General features: G+C 37.2%; 1 protein-coding gene across 1 annotated transcript; it reads right to left on the reverse strand.

The window, feature by feature from the left end:
* Nucleotides 1–5,011: 5,011 nt before the first annotated feature.
* Nucleotides 5,012–24,043, reverse strand: LOC129698653 (serine/threonine-protein kinase 17B-like). The gene is made up of 7 exons (XM_055637790.1): nucleotides 23,909–24,043; nucleotides 21,177–21,389; nucleotides 19,711–19,855; nucleotides 16,679–16,805; nucleotides 13,702–13,750; nucleotides 11,924–12,103; nucleotides 5,012–6,652 (listed from the first exon to the last, which is right to left on the reverse strand). The coding sequence occupies exons 1-7, from the start codon at nucleotides 24,037–24,039 to the stop codon at nucleotides 6,358–6,360; spliced, it is 1,140 nt and encodes a 379-aa protein (XP_055493765.1). The 5' UTR covers nucleotides 24,040–24,043; the 3' UTR covers nucleotides 5,012–6,357.
* Between the last annotated feature and the right edge of the window lie 248 nt (nucleotides 24,044–24,291).

Below are 24,291 nucleotides of genomic sequence, written 5' to 3' on the forward strand. Positions count from 1 at the left end.
CAATGCCAAGCAACATTCAGTCCTAAGTTTATTCTCCATTGTCACTGGCTTGAAGTGCTGAAATCCCTATCCAATGGCACTGTACAGTACCTTCACTAGATGATTGCAGTGTAAGTAAATAGCTCATCACCACCTTCTCATGAACAAATACGGTTGGTCAATATATACACTGATATTTCCAGTGTTGCCGATTCCAAAAATAGACCCAAAAAAGTGCAAAGGCAAAGGACATTTATTGTCACATACACCAATTGGTGCAGTGAAATTTGAGTTACCATGCAGCACACAAATAAATATCACCAACAGACCAACTGTACTGGTGGACTTTCTTTCTGAGAAATTTAAACAAAGCTGATGAATTTAATTTAACCCAGTTTGCTTTTGTCCATGTTATTCAAAGTCTAAGTCCCTACTGTTACTACAAAAATTTGTTAATAACACACGCTAATTTATTCTCAAGAATACCATACCCAATAAGTAATGTTTTGCTTCCATTCCTTAGATTATTTGGGTGATGCAATGGAGGCGGTTAGAAAAGCCATATCTTACTCAATATATCCAGGGTTTGTGTAATCTTCTTGCGTAAGGTGTGCACAGTGCGTGGGCCAACTTGTTCTATTTGATTGTGCATGCCAGGTTGATTGCATTCATCGAAACAGGGCAGACCATGTGAAGGTTGCAAGCTCCCACTCCAATTTGTGTAATGATAAACCATTTCAATGATCTATGATCATGCTTTATGATCTAAATACTTTTGAAACCTAGTTGTAATACAGGAAACTTTTTAAAATGGAGCATACTTTTGCATAAAACATTAAGTGCATGATCAAATCACCTAGTTTATCCAACACTAGAAGAATCCTGTGAATTCTCTTAATGTTGTCTAATATAGATGGTTTAATCGTTTATTTATTGTTTCATGCAGGAGTATGCATGGTCTCAGTCCTAGTATAGTCCTATGCGGCCGAATTTGGCTCCAATTCCATCTACAGGTTTTGAGATGACACCACTGTGGTGGGCCAGATCCCAAACAATGAGGTGAAGTACAGGAAGGAGATAGAGAACTTAACAATGCAGTGTCAGGACACCAACCTCTCCCTTCAATCAGCATCAATGGTGCCAAAGTAGAAATAGTTGACCTTAAAGTTCCGTTGTTGAGAGCTTAAAATTACTCTTACAAACTTCTGCAGATGTACCATAGGAAGCACACAGTTGAGTCGCATTACTTGGTTTGGAAACAGCTCTGCCAAGACTGCAGAGTTATGGACGTGGACGTGGCACTTCACACTGCCTTAGAAAAGCAGCCAACCCCGGTCTTTCCTTCTCCCATTGGGCAGAAGACACAGAAGCCTGAAAGCACGCACCACCAGACTTCTACCGTCTTATCAAGACTTCCGAATGGTCCTTCCATAATCTATCACACTGTTGATTCACCTCAACCCTATTGCAGTCATTGGACTTTGTCTCTGGAAGAGCTACGCAACAATGCTGAAAAATATATTCTGCACACTATGTTTTCCTTTGCTCTACCTATTATACATAAATTTGACTTGATTATATCTGTAAATTATTGTCTAATTTGATTGGGTAGAATGCAAAACAAAGCTGCTCACTGTACCTCAGTAACCCAAGTAAAGGCTTCCCCCCCCATTAACATCACTGCCTGAGCTCTGGATGAGATACTTGGAACCCTGTCACTGAGAGCCCAATGGGACCTCTGTCACCACATGGAGCACAGTGGCAAAATAAACTCACTCGCTGCCCCAACTGGAGTTCAGGGTAAAAGGACATTGACCTTAAACATTAACTCAGTTTCTCATTCCAAAGACCCTACCCAACATGCAAAATATACAAAGTTCTTGTCATTGCAAGCTAAAAATACAAGTGTCCATCAAAGCAATTGCTTGTCAATTTCTGACCTCCCGCAATTCAACAAGCAGCCCAAAGAGACAGTGGTGTCTGATTAGTGGGGATGCTCCATTCACTATAATCAAAATCTGTTATAATAGAGATCGGCAATGCAGATAGACCGTAACCACTTCTATAGCTTCCTCTCGCAACTCATTCCAGATGCAGACTAACCTCTATTAAATACAGGAATTTTTACTGGATGGGTTTCCATGATTTTAGAAACAGTAACGATAGTTATTTTCATTTCTTATTCCTTCTTGGTACTTGCGTCTTCATGAGTTTTTGTCAAAAATGTTTATTCCTTCCTCCTGCTTAGAACTCTTAATGAATTTCCAGGGAAAAACAACCATTTTGCATATCTGGAAAAGTTGTCCCAAATCTCCTCAGTTATGTATGCAGTCACTTCTATATTTTAATGTTCGTACTGAAATAGTTAAAGAACATACTTCTTAACATTAAGATTGTTTGTAGAATATCTAGATATATTTGTTTTTAAAAAATCACTTTGTAAATCAGTATAACTGAAGAGTTAATTTTATTCAACATTTAAAGTTAGTTGCAAATATTTGATCCATTGATTTCTACCCATTTCAGTTAAGTGACTGACCCCTTATTTCGTATTTTTGTGTCCTGGTTTGTGATTCTTCCATTAGTGAAAACATCTAGGATCTTATACAAAATGTGTAAGAAGGAACTACAGATGCTGGTTTAAACCATAGACACATAAAGCTGGAGTAACTCAGCGTGACAGGCAGCAACTCTGGAGAGAAGCAATGGGTGACGTTTGGGGTCAAGACCCTTCTTCAGACTGAAGGAGTTACTCCAGCCTTTTGTGTCAAAGGATCTTATACATTCTTTTAAGTTCCAAGGAATTGGCTTGGTGAATCTCCTTTGGACTCCCTCCAATGCTACTATTTCCTCTTACACAATAGGACCAAAACGGTGCACAGCGTTCCAGGCGCGGCCTCATGGTCATCATCCTGTACAACTGTAGCAATACATCCGTTCTTAAATTCCACCCCTTCTGATGTAAATACTGACATACTATTTACCTTCTTAATTACTTGTTCTAACAGCCTTAAACATTAAACAGATTTTGGATCTATTTCCTGACTATAACTTACTTTTCTCCCTAATGAACCAGCATAACTATATAAAACAATATAAAATTATATAAAACATTAAAAGTATAAAAGCTTAAAATCCAATTTACTGCAGTTCTGAATTCTCTGGCAATTTCTTGGCCATGTGTCAATTTTAAAAACATTTTACCAATCCTCAACTGTATTGTCAAGACTAAGCCTCGGTCCAATATTATAGCCAACTTAAGATGCAGAAATGTAATAAAGAGACAATTTCACCTTTGTGTCCATGCCAGACAAAATAGTTACTTAGTGTAATCTATGTCATAACCTCTGTAAATTACATTTATTACTGTTTAGCAATTTAAATTTCCTGGGACTAGTGATGGATGGATATAGGTAGATGTCTGTTGTGCATCTCATCAGATACTGTAAGTTAAATACAAAGCTATTTATTAGTTGAGTGTAAATATGTTATATGAGCACTATACAATAAAGCTATGCTGCACATCATGGTAACACGAGAATACTCATTATTTCTTCTACCAATATATTTCCATTCAATTAATCGAAAGAACTCCACTGGTGTCTCATTTTAGCAATTTCTTTATATATAAAAAAAAATAAAAGGTTCCTGCCAAATATATTATATATAAGAATTACCATTATGCCCTCATCCTGCTATAACTAATCAATGGCCTAAAATCATGCCAACACAGGCACGTTAGTCACTAATTTGTCAAATGCAATATCAAAGCAACTTTAATTTTAGACTCCAACTTCATAAGAGTAAAGTTTGAAATATTAGTAATTAACTCACAGTAACCCATTACATAATCTGCATATGGAGAAAATAAGATTCAAGTTCACTTGTCATAGTAATCTTAATGAAAACATAAATAAAACTGAGAAGCATTAACAATTTGCTGGCACTTTAGACAGAAATGCACCAAGTGCTTTTGACACAGGAAGTTGTTCAGACAAATAATTTATTTAAATGGGGGTCATCCACTTTTTAGTTTTTAAACATTGAAAATAGGTGCAGGAGGAGGCCATTCGGCCCTACGAGCCAGCACCGCCATTCATTGTGATCATGGCTGATCGTCCCCAATCAATATCCTGTGCCCGCATTCTCCCCTTTTCTGGTCATGTTTTCATTAAGACCACATGCCATGAAATTATTACATTTAAATTTCAGTGCATACTATTTAAACCTATCTCCAAATGCCAAATTAAAAGCCTGGTAAAAGGCAATTTTAATTAAATTAAACATTTATTCAATTTAAAACACTTTCCTCAACGGGGATTACAAAAACAAGCCGTTGAAGATCTCAGGAGAACGTGAAGGCAAATATCTCCTTTCTTAATTAGATCAGTATCACATCTTTGTAAAGACCTGAAGAATTATGAATTACCAGATAGGTTCACATGCCCTTGTCTCATTTGGGGTACTGATTATTTTGTCCAATGTCCAACAGTATACAGCTCCTTCAAAATATGCTTCATCAAATTTGTCAATAAATAAGGCAGATAGTTTAATGGCTGTGGGGATTTTTCATCCATTATTATGACATGACTGTACTTTTATATATGAATTTTAGATTAAGAATGTCCAAGAAAAAAAATGGCAAGTGTGCGTTGACGTCCATTTGTCAAAATACAAAGAAGAAAACAAAAATCATTGTGTACTTATTATAAAGGATATTTGAACAGTAATTTTAAGTGTTTCCTCCTCTTCAGATGCAACCCATCCCGTTGGAATATTCCTGGATTTATTATTATTATTAACATAATTTGTATACCAATAAAAATAAATTTGTTTTCAATACTGTACTTGTGGTCTGGACATCAGTACAGAAAATTTCTGAATCTTTAATACCAGTTTCTAAGTATATACGTTTGAAATTTTGCTTGAGATTGCTTGAAAATAAACAAACTGAAGAATGCTTCCTGGCAAAAGGGAATTTATTATAATTTATAAAGTTTCAAGAAAATAAATAGATTTCCAAGCATGGATAGCAATACTTAAACACCAGATTTAATTACCACGCTACAAAACAAGTGTGAACTGTAAAATTTTCATTTTGAATTAAGAAAATAAATCTTCATACGGTTACAGAAATTGTGGCTTATAATAACATCCATTTTATAAAAAAAGTCTTCACCCAGCTATTCTGCACTTTAAGCTGCAATTTTGGCTTCCTGGATGGTTATATTAAGTGCTGAATAGGATATTTAAAAACAGAAAGCTCTAATTTCCGTAAACTAATTGAAAACTCCATTTATGAATATAAAAGTTATATTTTCAAATAATTTTATTTTAATCACATGTGATAGATTACTTCAAAATGTCCTTTACTTCAAGAAACTGAAATACTTTCATAGTACTGAAGATAAAAATAATGTCAAAATCAAATGTAAATAAAATGTAAAAAAGTTCAAAATATTTTCAACAAGGACATCTATTCCTTCCATTTAATGAATGGAATTTACACATGCAACTCAGTTTTTTGCAAAAAATCAATATGGATGCCAGGGCTTGTCAACTGCTAATGTCAGCCCAGATAATTTCTCCTATTCATTACAACAGATTTGAAATTTTGAGCTGACAAGTCCAAAAACCTTAGTCGTTGAACTGGTTAAATAACTTTCTTTATAATTTATTTCTGTGATGTTTTATGCAAGTTTACATTATGAGCAATAATGTGCAGCACAAAAACAAATTTCCCTGCAAGGATTCATTGCATTTTACACCAAATTCTGCTGGTATGAAGTGCTTAATCTTTCATCAGCAACACTAAATTGCAATATAAATACTGAAATCAACCATCTAAAGATATATTAAAACAATTTCTAAATTAATGTATTCAAAAATTACCTCTTCTATTCTGCTATTGAATCAGAAAATTTTTGAATAACTATATTTGTAATTCAAGATTGTTACTGCTAGTCACTGCCCTTGGTCACATCTCTCCCATACATGAAAAGACTCCAGGTACTGTTGATACCTAGGTACTGTTTGAATTATTTAAAGCACAATGAATCAAGTTAACATTTAACTTTCAAAGCACTACTTTCATTGGTCCTCATTATCCCAAGTATAGCCACAAGTTTTAGCTCATTTTATTAAAAGAGCATTGTCTATGTTTCAGCTATAAATCGGCTTAGTGCAAATAGATTTTGAAAACGTACAGGGCAGCAGTTACGAAAGTTTGAAAGTGCCAATAAGTCAGTGCCCAAAGATCCACAGATGGAATTTACAATGGAGGCATCTGCACCCATGTTACATACACAAGGATCACTTTTATAAAGTGTTAAGACCATTGTAAAAATGGAAATGTTTTTTTTTCTAAAGTGTAACTATCTATACACCACTTTCAGAATACCAATTCTCTGTAATTTCATGGCAACTTTTGCACGATTCATCAAACCGGAATCGTTTGGGAACAACAGCCGATTCTTCAGAAATATTTACTTTTTTCAAATTTCTGCCTATCCCAAACGTGGGTGAGAGAACAGGATTCTTCTCGTCTGAAGATCTACTGTACTGCATCCTCATCTGTGAAACACATGGAGTAATCTCTGCTACAGGGTTAGTCATCAACTCCTCTGTTCGCAGCCAAGGATGAAAAAGGCATGCTTCAGCATTTAATCGATCCCTTAAAGATAAAAGGATGATATTGGTAATTAGAATCTTTCATATGAATGCAAAGATACACATTGCGTAAGAACCGATTCAGATTCAGATTCAACTTTAATTGTCATTGTCAGTGTACAGTACAAAGACAACGAAATGCAGATGAAGTAGTTTCCAGAGGTTCTATTAAAAATAAACCATTTCCATACACCACAATAACTATAGCTAGCTAAAGAGCAAATCTATGGCTGATTATTAAATTAGCACTGAGTACCAAGTAAATTTGAGGAAGGACATCCTTGTGATTGAGGCAGTGCAGCGTAGGTTCACAAGATTGATCCCTGGGATGGCGGGACTGTCATACGAGGAAAGATTGAAAAGACTAGGCTTGTATTCACTGGAGTTTAGAAGGATGAGGGGGAATCTTTAGAAACATATAAAATTATAAAATGACTGGACAAGCTAGATGCAGGAAAAATGTTCCCAATGTTGGGTGAGTCCAGAACCAGGGGCCACAGTCTTAGAATAAAGGGGAGGTCATTTAAGACTGAGGTGAGAAAAAACCTTTTCACCCAGAGAGTTGTGAATTTATGGAATTCCCTGGCACAGAGGGCAGTGGAGGCCAAGTCATTGGATGGATTTAAGAGAGAGTTAGAGAGAGCTCTAGGGGCTAGTGGAGTCAAGGGATATGGGGAGAAGGCAGGCACGGGTTATTGATAGGGGACGATCAGCCATGATCACAATGAATGGCGGTGCTGGCTCAAAGGGCCGAATGGCCTCCTCCTGCACCTATTTTCTATGTTTCTATGTAAATGAAAAATATAACCAAGTTTAACACGTGGAATAAAACTAGATTAAAATGCAGATTACTGAATCTGTAGTTGGATACCTATACTATATTTAAATCAAATAACCAACGAAATTCAGTAATTCAACTGAAATAACGAATATTGTTTCTTTAAATTGTGTCAGAGATAACAGAACGATAAGAGTTGTTTACAAGACAACCATTGATTTATCTTTAGATAATAACAGATATAGCCAAAAGAAAATAAATATTCTTGTAGATTGATAATGGGAGTAAAAACTTCAGATTAGCAGGTTTTCCTGTTCATATCAGAACTGACTTCTCAGACAAGGTAATTTACATGTACCATTAACTCAACCTTATTAAAAAATCTCCAAAGATCTGTTCCCATCCCAACCGTTTACACTCTTCTGACAAATCAGCTATGATTAAGCAGCATACAGTTCAAGAGTCAAGAGCACTTTATTGTCGTATGTCCCAGATAAAACAATGAAATTCTTACATGCAGCAGCACAACAGAATATAGAAACAAAGTACACTGTAAAGAATATAATGAATAGAAAAAAAGTTAACGGTGTGCATATATACACACACACAAAACAAACAATAATAGTGCAATAATAATCAATGGAGTTCAGAGCTTGTAGAGGTTGTAGTGTTTAATAGCCGAATGATTTTGGGGAAGAATCTGTTCTTGAACCTGGACGTTAGTTTTCAGGCTCCTGTGCCTTCTTCCCAATGGCAGGAGTGAAATGAGTGAGTGGCCAGGGTGGTGCGGGCCTTGGATTATGCTGGCTGCCTTTGAGGCAGCGATTCCAGTAAATCCTTTTAATGGTGGGGAGGTCAGTGCCGGTGATGGGCTGGGCAGCGTCCACAAGGTTTTAGACTTCTTAATTCCTGGGCATTCAAGTTGCCAAACCAGGCCATGATGCAACCAATCAAAATGCTCTCTACTATACACCTGTAGAAGTTCAAGAGAATACCAAATCTCCATAATCTTCTTAGGAAGTATAGATGTGCTTTCTTTATAATTGCATCAGTGTGCTGGGTCCAAAAAAGACATTCGTAAATATGCACACCCAGGCATTAGAAATTTTTGACTCTCTCCACCAAGTTGATATAAATAGGATTGTGGGACCCCCTTAGCCAGAATTTCTTTCACACCAGAATTCCTTCCTTAGCCAGCACTAAAGCAAATGCGCCACTGAACAATTTAGTACCATCTCATCATTCCCTTAAGTCCCTGCAATTTAATATTTGATTATTTTCTAATAATGGCTCATTGACATGAAACATTAACTGTTTCACCCACAGATTTGCTCAACCTGCAGAGTTCCCCCAGCAAATTGTTTGTTGCTATCTATAGTCAGCTGTGCAATTATTCTTCCTTTGCTTCAGTGGCATAATTTATCGACTGGAATTTCCATTTCATTATGAATTCATGATATTAATTTATTATTAGCTCTTAATGGGAACCATGTAAAAAAAAAAAAAAAAAAAAAAAGATTGCCAATCAGAAATGCCAAGTATCCGTTTTTAACTTAATGCATATTTCGTGCTCTAACCTGTATACCTCCATCTCAATTTCAATTTAATTAAAAAAGTTGAGCTATCAAAAACGTAAGACCTCAACCCACATCTGTGGGTTTAACTGATCCACTTTGGATACGGATGATTGTCATAGCAGATGCATATTCAAGTGAATGCGCCATTTGCATTTTATTATATGTACACTATTGCTTCTTTGATTTCCTGTGCAATTTGCATTCTGTTTCATTATCTCCATTCTATCTCTACCTTTCCAAATGATCTTAAAAAAAAGTGCTGGAGGAACTCCATAGATCAGGTAGCATCCCTGGAGAATATGGTTAGGTGAGTTTCAGGTCCTGTCTCTCTTCTGAGATGTTCCAAATGAGCTGTTAATTTCCAAACACTGACTGGCAAATAACTAATTGAGCAGTAATAATAATAATTGTGTAAGAAGGAACTGCAGATGCTGGTTTAAACCAAATACACACAAAAAACTGGAGTAAATCAACGGGACGGGCAGCATCTCCGGAGAGAAAGAATGGGAGACGTTTTGGGTCGAGATCCTTCTATAATAATTGTATCTTTTTAAATTATCACCTTTTTTGAAGTAACAGGAACAAAATATTATGCAACTAAAATATTATGTGATTTTAATTTTTTTTAAATATGAAGCTGCTGCACGTGTTTAAAAATCTGCAACAACCAAGACTATATAACAGAAAATGCTGTGGATACTCAGCAAATCAGGCAGTAGTAACATGTCATAGCTCATTGGTCTGCAATGTTAATGTTGTTGTTAGATAAACCAGGTAATCCTAATCCACAAAATGGCTTCAAATTCCTTCATGCATTTTGAACTTAAAGGAAAATTGATTCAATTAAATCTTATGCTTGTGCTAAACCACTTGTTAAGAACATAAAGCCAGAGCTGCCAAGTTTTGTCAGAGATTTTCAGTATTCTAGTACAGGTACACAACCTTTTATCCGAAAGCCTTGGGACCAGACACTTCTCGGATTTCGGAATGGAAGATTTTTAGCGTAGATTAGGTAGGTAGTGCAGGCGGCTTGAAAAGTCTGGAGCGGCTGCCTCCTCCCCAGAGACCGGGGAATCATTGTTTAAATGTTAGTCAGTTCGTTTGGAGGGATTTTATGTGGTGGGGGGTGAAGGGGGAAAACTTTAAGTCTTAGTCCCCTACCTGGTCGGAGAGGCGGGGAGCGGGCAATGCCTTACCGGATCGCCGTGCAGTAAGCTCCGGAGCGCTGCGGCCGCTGACTCCCAACATCGCGGAGCTGGGGCATCTGCAGTTCCTTCTTACACAATTGTCGGCGGCCACAGCGCTCCGGAGCTTACTGCACGGCGACCCTGTAAGGCATTGCCCGCTCACCGCCTCTCCGACCAGGTAGGGAACTAAGAATTAAAGTTTCCCCCTTCCCCCCCCCCCCACACCCACCACATAAAAAACTTCCAAACTAACTGACTAACATTTAAGCAATGATTTACAGATGTTTAAGTGTGTCCCCGGTAGACGCTACAGTAGTACAGACCTGGGTTGACCGTGGGTCGTTTCGGGTCAAGGTTCGCGCCAAACGCGAGCTTTGGTGTGCAGACGACATCCTGGAAAAAATGTCCGGTTTTCGGAGCTTTTCGGTTTCTGTTATTTCGGATAAAAGGTTGTGCACCTGTACCTGAAAACCAGTACTTTGCTGAGGAGATCAGTATTTTTACGCGGTGCCATTTTGCTGAAAATAATGTTATTTTTTTATGTGCGGTCATTCCCATGTAAGAGAACAAGCATGCATAACTTTGCTACCAATTGACATGTCTTCTTCTAAGTTACGCATTCATTGCCATCTCTTTGAATAATGCTGTTTAAACGGCTACTTCCTGCTTTTAGCACCAGATGATGTAGAGCCTTTTTGGAAGCCTCCCTCTCCCTCCCTCCTTCCTCTCTCCCTCCCCTCCCCCCCCTCTCTCTTCCTTTTTTTCCTCCCTCTCTCTCTTATTCCCTTCCTCCCTCTCTCCACCCATCCCTCTCTTCACCCCTCCCTCTCTCCCCCTTCAGCCCACCCACCGTTCTGTAAAATCAAGGCCAATCCCACTGGTAACCTTTCACCACTAGGCTTATCCAGAATTCTACCACTGCCTGAAAATAAGCAAAGGCTCAACTTCCACTGAGAAAGAGAAATATAGCTCCAGCCGGTAGTGCTACATTTAGAACCCATATCGCTGTAGCCGACAGCTCTTCATTTAAATTCCCAGGCGTTAAACTGACAGCACTCTGTTTAAACCTGGAGCGGGACAGGCAGATCAAAGCTTACAAAAATAATCATCCAGCTTACAAAAATAATCATCCAGATCTTTAAATTTAAAAAACTAATAGATTTCACCTGTTATAATTTTTTAGAAGTACAGTATAACTTCTTATATCCTTGCATTTTTTAAGCAGCAAGATCTTGTCAATTTCACCATGTTACTGCTTTTCCATTTGCGAGTATGTTAATGAAACAGGAAGTTAGGCCGATTAAAAAAAAATCCGTATTTAACAATGCAAAATGGTACATCAGTATTCTAATCGCATTTCCGTGCAAAATACGGAAAATCTGTACTACTTGCCAGCTCTGTAAAGCCAACCTGTTTTCAATTTCCCGAAGGTCTGTAACTGGCTAAAGATGCCCATTCCAAGTAAACGTTCCACCTCTCCAATGGCAATGCTTGAGATGCAGTTTATTATGGGGCTTAAGGTGATTTCATAAATAAACCAAGATAAAACTAAATATGACAGCTTCAGGATGATTTGTTTAAATTATGTTAATTTTTAAAATAGGTAAAAATCGCAGTTGTTTCATAATGAAGGCTGACAAAAATGTGTAAACAAATAAGTTTGTATTGCCAGAGGAAAAACACTATTTAAAAAAAAAATCCATGACCAAATTTTATTCTAGCTAAATACTCACTCAGGTTTTTTGACAAGAAGCTGTTGAATAAATTCAACTGCAGTTTTAGAGACACCTTCAAATATCTCATCTGAATAATCAACATTAATTTGAGAGATATTAAGGAAAGTTTCTTGTTTATCTTCTCCCTGAAATGGCGACTCTCCTGTCAGCATCATGTAGACCAGTACTCCGATGCTCCTGTAAATCAAGAAAGTTTATAAAAATGAAAAAATATAAACATGTCTACCCCTTCTGAATGCAAACTCACAAGTTATAGCAGTATAATTAGGCCATTCGGCTCATCAAGTCTACTCTGCCATTCAATCATGGCTGATCTCTGCCTCCTAATCCTATTTTCCTGCCTTAGATAGATATGCCATTTATTGTCACTATACATGTACAGTGAAACTGAAAGCTGCTGGTACTCAGTGCATACATACAATTTAGCACAAAAAACAAGAGACAGAAAACAAAAAACAGAAGGGAGATGGGGGGGGGGGGGGGGGAGGTGCACTCTGCGGCCTCCTAATCATATACAGATGGAAGTCCGTTTTGGGCCTTCACCCCATAACCATTGACACCCGTTCTAATAAAGATATATGCAACTCAAGTTACATATATTGTGCAGTTGGTGGTTTAGACATCTCTTTCCAATGCCACACATACACAATTATAAGAATTGAAGACGATCTTAACAATCTCCACCTTTACATAGAAAGCATCATAAATTGTAGCAGACACTGCTATTTTACATTACTATGTTAGATGAGCCAACAAGCGATGTAATAGTTAGAAAATTGTTCACTTAAAATAACAAATGGTAACTCAGTTTTCCAAACACATTATCTAAGAATTGTTGCTTGGTAATAACTGATGGGTAGATTTGCAGCTTTTGTTGGTAGCTAGGTGTTCACTTATTTTGTTTAGTTCAGAGATATACATCAGGGACAATACTCTTTTGAGGGACCAATTAACCTACGAACCAGAGCATCTGGAGGAGACCAATGTGGTCATAACATGCAAACTCCATACAGATAGCACCCGAGGTTGAGATGGAACCTGGGTCTCACGCGCTGTGAATCAGATACGCCACTGTGCCACCCAACTATATCTGAAGATTTATGCAATCCCCAAGGTTTAATAATGTTGCCATTACCAGCCCTTCCATTTATCATTCGTACAACAGATCGAAAATGATCAAAATTTGTTTATTATAGATGATGTAAAGATGAACTGTTAACATTTTGAGAAAAGGCGAGATCCTTGGTAGACTCTCCAAACACATTTAGAATCAATGGAGTGTCAAGATAGAAGTCAAATGTCAAAACAGAATACAAGCAAAACAATGGCTTGATCAGCCATCTATTGAAATGCAAAATGCACTTATGGACCACACATTCAATAGCTAGAAATACTGTGCTAAACACTTTCAATCCTTATCTCCATTTGGTTTGATGCTGGTGGATGTGGGTGAAGAATAAGGGACAGGCAAAACATACCGAATAATCATCAAACTACATTGTATGGAACTTTGAAATTAAAGTGGGTTAAGGGTATAAAGTTATAATGACATGTCTGCATCGAGGCAAGATTTTAGAAATGGAAGTACTGATAACGTCAACAGAATAAACTTCAAGAATAGATCATACAAGGCCTGTGCTATGCAATCCATGCTTTGGCCTGTACAGCTATCAATACAGATATCCAATGTGCAAAAAAATAGCTCACTTCTCTTTCAGCACCATTACACGTTTAGGTACAAAACACATTTTATTCCTACATGACTATTAACGTACCACATGTCTGTTTCAGTGGAGATTGGTTCATAGTTCAAGATTTCAGGGGCTGTCAAAGAAAAAACATTAAACTGAAAGCAAGTCATAAAATGATCTGCAGAATGGTGTCCTTTTAGAATACAAAGAAAAAACATGTTAAGAAGTCTACCTTTTATATAAAGTTATGCTACTAATAAAAGTTTTTTTATAATGCTCGTCTCGTCATGGTATTTCAATGATTTAATACAAGATGACTCAAAACATCAATTTATTAAAAATTTGAGTGCTCTGTACAGCAATTATTGTGTCCCAGTAATATTAAACAAATAGGGATTGCATCAAAAAAATGTTTGTTTAGGCTGCAATGGCCAAGAATAATCGTGGTCTGTTAACAAGAAAAAAAAGAAGCTTCCAACACAGCGGCAGTGAACAAGCATGCTGACATATTCACCAAATCTCAAGCAAATAACTTCAAAAAGCAAAATTCCTTGACCTCAAGGATTCAGAAAAAATAAAATGAGCAAAAAAAACCCCATCCATGCTGGTCAATGATAGCTTATTATGAGATAATTCTAATTATGTTTCTTCTCAGCATCACTTGGATCTATTTTAAATGATTTAATCATTTTTCCATAAAATTCATTATCTCAGTTTAATTGTTATGGGAAAGTACATCTGGTTCCAATGTCTTTTCTAATCTACAGGATATTAAATTAATAACCAGAGGCACACTTGGTGGAAAACAAAAAGTAAAAGGGACACAAAGTGATGGAGTAACTCAGCGGGTCAGGCAGCATTCTGGCGAATGTGGATAGATGATGTTTCGGGTCAGGACCCTTCCTCAGACTTCTTCAGTCTGAAGAAGGTTCCCAACCCAAAATGTCACCTATCCAAATGCTGCCTGAGCTATTCGAGCACTTTGTGTCCTTTCGTGTAAATCAGCATTTGCAATTCCTTGTTTGTACAATGCTGTTGAATATACTCTCCATGTCAGACAGCAGCTGTGGAGAAAAAACAAATTAAAGTTGCAAGACAATGGCTGTGCACTAGAATACACTCGATACAACTTTAGACGAATTTGATATCTTGTCACTGACTTGAGCAAAATGGTGATTACCATTTACAACCAACATACTTTTTTAAAACAGCTCCATTAAGTTCCATTATAGGGCAGCACGGTGGCACTGCAGTAGAGTTGCTGCCTGACAGCACCAGAAACCTGGGATCGATCCTGACTACGGGTGCTGTCTGTACGGAGTTTGTACGTTCTCCCTGTGACCCGAGTGGGTTTTCTCCAGGTGCTCCAGATTCCTCCCACACTCCAAAGACATGCACTTTTGCAGGTTAATTGGCTTTGGTAAAATGGTAAATTGTCCTTAGTATTGCTGGTCGGCGCAGACTCCGAGAGCCGAAGGGCCTGTTTCTGCACCGAGCTATGAACTAAACTATAGCTTCTGCTGCTTCAATTGTAGAAGGACGAACGGTTGTATTACAAAACAGCAAAGCAATAAATTTGGTCAGCATATTTGAAAAATGAATCACATCAATGGCATGGTTGGATGGCAATAAATCAGTATTATCCACAAAGCAGCATTTAAACAAATAAACTCAGTTTTTTTTGTATATTAACTTACATTTGAACATAGGCAAAGCCAAAGTGATTTTATTAATCATTAAAGTGGTATTGGCTGACTGGAGACTAAAGTATTTTTCTATGAAAAGCTCTCCACTGTATAGTCTTTCCTGTGCAGATCACTGTGCAGTTGTTGGAGGATAATGATTCAAGTCCCTTAGGGACTAGGCACGCCACACCTCAATACGCTTATTTTACTAAGGCTGTACGTTATATTGTTTAATAAAGTATCATTGCACAAGTATCAACATAAACAATTGCTTTCATTTCAATACCATCCCACAGTGAAACTGGCAGCTGTGTGCTTGATACAATGGTTTCTGATTACTGTGGGGAGGTCACATGAAAATAGATTTTTCTCCAAATACTTTTTATCCTGCTCAATTTCCAAAGTAAATTTTAAATGATACTCTAGCTCACAATCTCATTATAACCAATTGAGCTAGCGTAATACAAATAGTGCTACTTAATTCATCAATCACATCATGAAAACACGCATTATAGCTTTTGGTTGAATACTTGCTAACTGCAGTGCTCAGTTCTGCTTGCAATTAAAAACATGAACCCCATATGCAGCAAGACTTAGTGACATTACTCAACTTCCCAAAAGTACTTCACCATCTAAAGCTGTGCAATAGAACACATTAAATTGCAACTTCGACCTCAGTTAAACTTAATACGAATGGGGGAAAATACGGGATACTCCCGGTGAGAAGGCCTGATTAGCCACTGCATTCAAACAATGAAGGAGGACTTGCTCCACTGACTGCCGCTGTCTACGGAGAAGCCGGTGCGTAGTCTTGTGGCCGAAGTAAGCCCCCATGGACCAGGTGGAACTCCGAGGTTGCATCCCTGAGGTTGTCGGAGCGTCTGGGTTGAGGCTTGCTGAGGTCAGGCAGAGGTGGACGGGCTGCATCGCCGCTAAGAAAGTGGTGGCCACCGAGAAGAAGGGGGGGGGGGGGGGGGGGGAGGATTTCTCCCCTAACTGCATGGAAATATCAACAATCCTTCACTGTTGCCCAGTCAAAATCCTGGAACATCCTCCCCAAGAAGCACGAGAGCTCCTTTAACAGAGAGAGGAATTTCAAGTGTGTGGCACAAAGGCAATATGGGTTGGCTAATAAATGACGTTGTTCTCACCAGCAATGCATGCATCCAACAATTTTTTTTTTTAAATAATCAAATAAATGAAATATGCATCCTTGGGAAGAGTAGCTAGCCAATCTTTAAAGTGTGTGCAGAACAGAAATAGCACTGCAATGCCTCTGTTCAAATTGTATGGCTACACACCCACCTATGAGGAAAGAAATGGTACAATAAATCTTTTAAAAATACATATCTGATTATTTATAAAAATAACCTTACCAATATACTCTGGTGTTCCTGTGATTTCCCTTAATTCGCCAACACTGCCAACTCTCCTGGACAAGCCAAAATCAACTATCTTTATGTCACCCAATGGTAATGAGTTAGTTAGTAAGATATTCTGAGGCTAAATGGAACAAAGAAAAGTTTTATTGTTTTTGATGCTTTATTATTGTTTTTATTATTTTTGATGTATTAAATTATAGATCTGTGCAAGATTATCATCAGTCCAATAGACCAAGCATCAAAAGGTTTTACTCGTACTATAGAATATGATTTTTATTTGTAAACATTTATAAATCCCGAGGAAAATTTACAAATGCAATGAGGAGCATTATGTTGAAATTACATTTTAATGCAATATTACCCGACTCATCTATCTATAGCATAGATAGACGAGTCAGGTAATATTGCATTAAAAGGTAATTTCAACATAAAGCTCCACATTACAAGTTCAGAGGCTACATAACTATGTTTAGGAAATCATCTGATTATCCTTAGATGCAAGGTGAAACCCAAATAAATTAAAATGGAAAGACAACATAAATTATGCTAGGGACAAGAAAATTAGTTAAAAATTAAATAAATAAATCACAAAATAATTAAAACTACAATGCACCTCAACTGTTATGCTTCAAAAGAAAGAGACAAACTGTCATCTAGCCAACAGAGTACTTGAAATAAATTCCACACCATTTTTTATACCCAGGTCCTTGTTTCCTCTCCTTACAATCAATTTTCAGTGACAGTCTTCTGAAATTCGGCATGGGATCGGTGCTCCGGCATTATAAATCTTTTGAAAATTATCAGTTGTACAATCATATCTGCATTTGGATATTCATAAGTTTTGAAATTGGATGCAATGACTAATTTTTCAACCACAAGTATGAAAATAAAATCCAGTCAGTAGATTCATAAGGGCCGTTTTCCCTTGTATGCCCAAGAACTACAGACGGCACTTTGCTTGAAAATGGTTTTGATAATCTAATATTAATCACTTTTCTTATACTGCATTGAAAAATATAAACCGAACAATATAATTCATACAAACCAAAAAACAGAGCAGCAACTAAAAATATGAAAGCCTTACATTATTATTTACACAAAATTTCAAAAGCCTGCTCCAAACATTTCCAGCAAAATATTCAAGAGTAATCCTTTTTAGGAGATTAGGCACCATCAATTATTCACATTAAATGTGCGCTAAGTTTGCATATGTCACCCAGTAAATGTCCAAAAGTTATAACATTTAAGCAATGATGGCGATACCAATTGGACAAAGAAAGAGTGAATAACATTCTTTATAAATTAGCCAACCATGCAAAATGAGTTACTCAGGTATGGTCTCCTATTTCTAACCAAGTGGATTAATACCCAAATAATCTTGGCCACACCTAAAGGTTTGCTATATATACCGCCAAAAACCTAAACAAAGGAGCTTTACTCCACACGAATGAATGCACACATAGTCATTAGGCATTTGTCTGTGCACTTGCAGAAAATAGCTAAATTGCAAACTGCTTTTGAACACGTACACAGCCATGGCAAGTCAAATCTACCAAATTAGTTTAGGTATTTGTCTTTCTCTGTTCTGTAGATATTTTGTTAAAGTTCATCAGAAATAAACTTTTTATGAATCCAAATTCCTGAATTCAGAATATTTGAACACATTAAAAATTCCATAAAATGCACAGTAGAGAAAATATATTGGTCCAATTTATGCTGGTGTACATGCTCTATAAGCCCATCATTATTTATCAACAAAACACTCAGTTCCCTTCTCCTTCATTTGCATATCCAGCTTCCCCAAAATGTAACACTACTGACGTCAACTGCCTGTTTCCTGCATTAGTACCATGATTATACATCAAAAAGAACATTTGTTTTCTTCCTACACCGACAACCTAACAGAGTCAGAGTACTTTAGCAAGACCCTTCAACGTTGACCAGGTTTTATAACCAAGTTAGTCCTATTTACCTACGATTAGCCCATATTCCTCTAAATAATATTAGATTATTAAATACATTTTCAGGCAAAGTGCAGTCTGTAGATCTTGGGCATTAAAGGGAAAACGGCCCTTACTACTGACTGGATTTTATGTTCACACTTGTGGTTGAATAATTAGTCTTAGCATCCAATTTCAAAATTTATGAATTTATCATTATTTATCAAAACACTCAGTTCCCTTCTCCGTCATTTGCATATCCAGCTTCCCCAAAATGTAACACTACTGACGTCAACTGCCTGTTTCCTGCATTGGCACCATGATTATACATAAAAAAGAACATTATTATTTGTTTTACTCCTACACCGATAACCTAACAAAGTCAGAGTACTTTAGCAGACCCTTCAACGTTGACCAGGTTTTATAACTAAGTTACTCCTATTTACCTACGATTAGCCCATATTCCTCTAAACCATGACTATTCATGTATCTATCCAAATGTCCTTTAAACATCGTCATTGCACCTGCTTCTATAGTTCCATTTGGCAGCTCTTTCTATCAAGACACTATTCTTTTGTGAAGATATTGCACCTCTGTTTTCTTAAATCTTTCCCCACTCACCTTAAACCTATGCCAAGTAGTCCTGGGCTCATCTACTCTGGGGAAACATAGATACTCTGTATAGCTTCATTCCCTGCCTATCCAAAAACCTCCTAAATGCCACTATCATATCTCTTCCACCACCATTCACGGCAGCACATTCCTGGCACCCATCACTGTGTTTAAAAAAAAAAAAACTTGCCCTGCACATTTACTTCAATTCTCAGAATTAAATTGCCATTCATTGGTTTACCTCTCTAGATGATCTAGATTATTTGAAAGCAGAACTTCCTGACAAGAAAAGACATACTGGGAATGGAATACATAAACAAAAATTATACAATTTCCAAAGACATGAAGCATTTAATGATTTGAAAAAAACAAAAACACAAAAACAGGTTTTAACTTTCAAATTGTTTTGTCAACGCCTCATGCAAAGCACATTTCCCAGATTAAGACCCTGCACTAAAAATGATTAAATCCTACCTTTAAGTCGAGGTGCACAATGTGGTTTCGGTGTAGGAAAGCTACTCCTTCAAGAGTCTGTTGAAGGAGCCTGATCACTTCCTTTTCTGTGGGAGCTTCATCGCGGTCAGCTACACAAAGATTAAAGATTTCTCCTCCTGCAGCACTGGGAGAAATAATTGGAGTTGTGTAGTTCTAATTCTGTTTTTTGGAGTTTTATTTCTGGTGAGTGAGGATCATCCTCCCAATGAATACAGTTTCTTACTTATAATAATAAAATCCTTCAGAGTTTTAAGATGCTCCTTAGCATCAAATTTAACAAATGATTTAAAAAAATGTTATGCATAACATTATTTTATACTATATAAAATAATTTATATAGGCTTTCAAAACAGCCTTCACAACTGGTTGTTCACATTTACCTGGAGATGTGCATGCAATTTACAAATGAATTACCCAGTTCATCTTGCCTTTTCTAATTACTTTCAAAATCCAGCATTTCACACATCCTTGTTTTACAATTCATTTTTCTTAACCTTTTTAGCAATCTATGCCCTCCTAAAGTTTGCGCTACTTACATTTCAAGGTTCATATCATCTGCCTCCATAAACCATGTTAGAACCATTAATATGACAGAGAGAAATTTCTGGACATTTACATAGTCTGAAAAATATCTCGCCATTCATTGTTATTTTCTACATATCTCATAAAATGTCGTACCCATGTTTCCACTGTCATGCTAATCCCACTGGTGTCAATAATGTTACTCAGTCCATTTCACCACTTCTCAAAGGTCACAATACTACACTTTAACAAAGAGTTTGCACAAGATGGGCAGAAAATTAAATTCATTAGAAATAAAGTTAATTTGAAAAGAGTAAAATTTAGAAAAAGGGAACAAGCGAACTTTGAAATAAATATTTAAAATTAGAGTTTCTAATGGCTTTAGAATCATGCAACACTTGTGGCCAAGAGTTAACTAAAACCGATCAGAAAATGCTGAAAATACTCAGTCAGGCCACATCTGTTGAAAGAGAAACAGGTATCATATTAGTTTAAAGACATTTTGTCAGATTCTCAGTAATGCTGAGTAAGAAAAAAATAACTTTTCAGGTTGAAGATCATTTGACAGAATCCGAGTGTCTTCAAACTGACATGACAACTCTGTTCCTCTTCCCACACTTGTGCCGTGACATGCTCAGTATTTCCACCATTATTTTGTTTTAGATTTACAGCATTTGTAAATTTCCAATTTATAATCCATACGACGATTAACCAATCAAAACCATTGGACCTTTTTATTTACCACTAATCTACGTTTCTCTCACCTTATTGTATTCAATTCCATTCCAAATTCTGAAATGGGTCTGAAGTGGATTGTTTTACACAAATGCCATTAATATTCTCATGGCAAAATCTATTCTTAATGTTTGTATAGATTTATAGTTTTTTTTAAATGTGTTTCAGCTGCAGACAAGAATACTTACTATTCTAATACAAGGATGATTTCATGAATCGTTTCATACACTTCATACAGATCTATTACATGTGGATTTGACTTGGCCATTTCAAGTATTGCGATTTCATGAATGATATCAGATGTACAATCTAGGCCACGGCGTCGTTTCTTCAGAAACTTAGCTGCGTATTCTTTCCCACTCGCTTTTTCCACACATTTTTTCACTACAGCAAATTTGCCTCTGTAAAAAAAAGAGATAAAGATTGAACCGGGTAATCATGCAATTAATCTTAAGCATCAAGTTATAACACTTTTATTGACATAAAACAGTTGCATTTTCAGTTTTTACGCTTCATTTGTAATACTTATCTCCAGTAAATTTACTTGAAACTCAAGTGAAACATTTAGATTGGAAACAAAACAGTTAAAACGTCACATTTGGAGTGATTCCATTTGGAAAAGACACAATTAAAGTGGTAGATAGAGGAGGCCCTCCATCTCAATCAAACTGGAATTCATTTCAAACCTCTGCTTGAAAGGGCAAGGGATTTATTTTGTCTTGTGTGTCTATAAGTAACATTTCCAGTTCTGCTTCCTCATTTTGAAAACAAAACTTAAGTGTTTTCTCATACCAAATGAAAAACATTCCACTTCTAGTTTGAAATTCTAAAACTACACAAACATTTCTTGGTGCTATTTAACATCAGTCATTCCATAGACCTAAAGATTGAAAACTACATTTCCCATAGAATGATCCAAACTAAATTTATAATCAGTGAATAACAGAAGTGAATTAATGTCTAAACCTACTTATATTCCAGTACTATTTCATCTGTTTAACCTATGAGATATATAGATTACACTAAAATTAAAATGGACAATATTTCAATGAACTAAAATACCCCAAAATAATAATTCCAGCTTGTAAAGCCTTATCCAACATTTCAGTTTACACCTAACTGTTGTGTCCTCATAAAGCATGTTCAGAGTTTCAAATGAATTTATCACTTAACAAATCTGTGCGAGCCTGCACTTATTTGCCTTTTAATTAATTTTGTTGAAAACAAGACATTACCAGCAATATGATTCTAACTTTAACATAGTGACTACCCCGCATAATTTCACAGAATGTATTACTATATCAGATATCAACTCAAATAAGCAGAAATTAGTGTAAAAAGATGATTTACCAGCATGAGAGCAAAGGTGGAAGAGTGGAGGACTGGAGGAATGAGAGATCTGAAAATAAGGAGTGAGGATTTTAAAAGTCAAGGTATTGCCCAACCTAAATAAAGTCAGCAAGCACAATGATGAATGGGACTTGGAACAAGTTAGAATATGGGGAACAACGTTTGAATATCATCTACAGATGGGAGATCAACTGAATTGCTTTGAAACAATTCTCGAATACATAATATATTCCAGGTTTTAATCTGGAAAAATGAAAAAAATTGACAAATCACTACACAAAAGTTTAAGTGATCAAGCCAATTAAGAATAATATTAGATTGAAAGACCTAATAGCATGAAATAGCTGTGAAAGCTATGTAAGCTGAGAGCATCTCATTAATCAAGACTAAAAGGGGAGTAATTAGAACAGAATTAAACAGAATTGTAAATAACTGCAAGAACTTCTAAACGTAGAGAAAGGAAAAGTGAACAATCTACCAGAAGCTAAGCCTGGACAAGGAAGAAAAGATCAAAACATCAATCTTCACAGTAGAATAAACTACAGAGAACAACCAAGGGGCATAACAGCATGGAAATCAAAACAATTAATATTATTAGTAGAAAAATAAGATGCATTTGATGGTATTACATGTTGATGTAATGGTCCCAAAAGTAGTGGCCTCAGAGAAAAAGGTTATCATCCAATAATCAACTCTGAGTGTGTTGCACAAAAGCCCTGTACAAGGACAGCCTATCTTCCATATTCCTGTTCTTTAACCTCTCGTCAATTAAAATCAACAGATTAAATGGCTCTCCAGCGCTTCCTTTGCCTGCATCTCGTCTGCCAATGCTGAGAACCAACACATCCAGTTCACTTTACATGCCACATTTACTCCTCACAGGCTAACTTTATCATCTAGCTTTAATGAGTCAGGAAACTTAGACTTTGGAGTGTTTTGGATAATTTATAACCTTGACTAATTACAAAGGAATTTTCCTCGCCAACACACACAGGCACCAACTAGTAACAGGACAAATCAATACAGGGAGTGGCACTCTGGTTCTTCAACACAAATACCAGATGATATTTTCGGAAGTCTGGCTGGGGCCCGAATCGATGCGGAAGGCAGCAGCAACCTTGAGCCGTGGAGCTCACTCCAAGTGTCAGTCGAGAGCAGATACTAGAGTATCCTCAAAGTATCTTTGGTCGAGAGTAACCTGAACCAACAACTCAGGGACGGTTAGACACAAAATGTTGGAGTAACTCAGCGGGACAGTCAGCATCTCTGGAGAAACGGAATAGGTGATGTTTCGGGTCGAGACCCTTCTACAGACTTAGAGTCAGGGGACAGGGAAACTCGAGATTTGGATGGGCGAGGTGTGAAAACGACGGATCATAGCAGACCCTGTTCGAGGATACACCGATTACAACAGGCACCGGGAATTTTGCAAACTAAGGAAAACACGTGAACCAAAGTTCCCGAGCATTTATTCCCAAAGTATTTCATCGATTGAAAGTCGGGTAAAGACCATTGAACCACAGCCGGTTGATTTTGCGGCGTGTATTTTGGGAAAGGAGAAGCCGCTCACCTGCCCAACTCTTTCGATGTCACAGTGTAGTTGTCTTGGAAGGACTGGGTGACGAAGACGGTCTGGATGTGGTCGAACAGGACGTGCCGCTTCTCCCTGTCCGCCATCCTCTTGCACCGGTTCTCGCACATGCCGGGGGAGGGGGGCGGCGGCTGTGGCTTCTCTTCACAGACACTAGACAGCTTCCAAAATAGGGGGCGGGCTCCTTTCCTTTCCTCAACGAGTGCCAAGGGCGAACGGCCGACCTGCTCCTCCTCGAACACCGTCCCTTCCGGGACTCGAACTCATTCACTCCCTCCCGGGACTTGGACTTATTCCCTCCCTCACGCCACCCCTTCCCGGGACTCGAACTCGCTTCCCCCTCCCTCACGGCGCTCCTTCCC

Source organism: Leucoraja erinacea, chromosome 7 (assembly GCF_028641065.1).
Source record: "Leucoraja erinacea ecotype New England chromosome 7, Leri_hhj_1, whole genome shotgun sequence".
NCBI classification, from domain to species: domain Eukaryota; kingdom Metazoa; phylum Chordata; class Chondrichthyes; order Rajiformes; family Rajidae; genus Leucoraja; species Leucoraja erinaceus.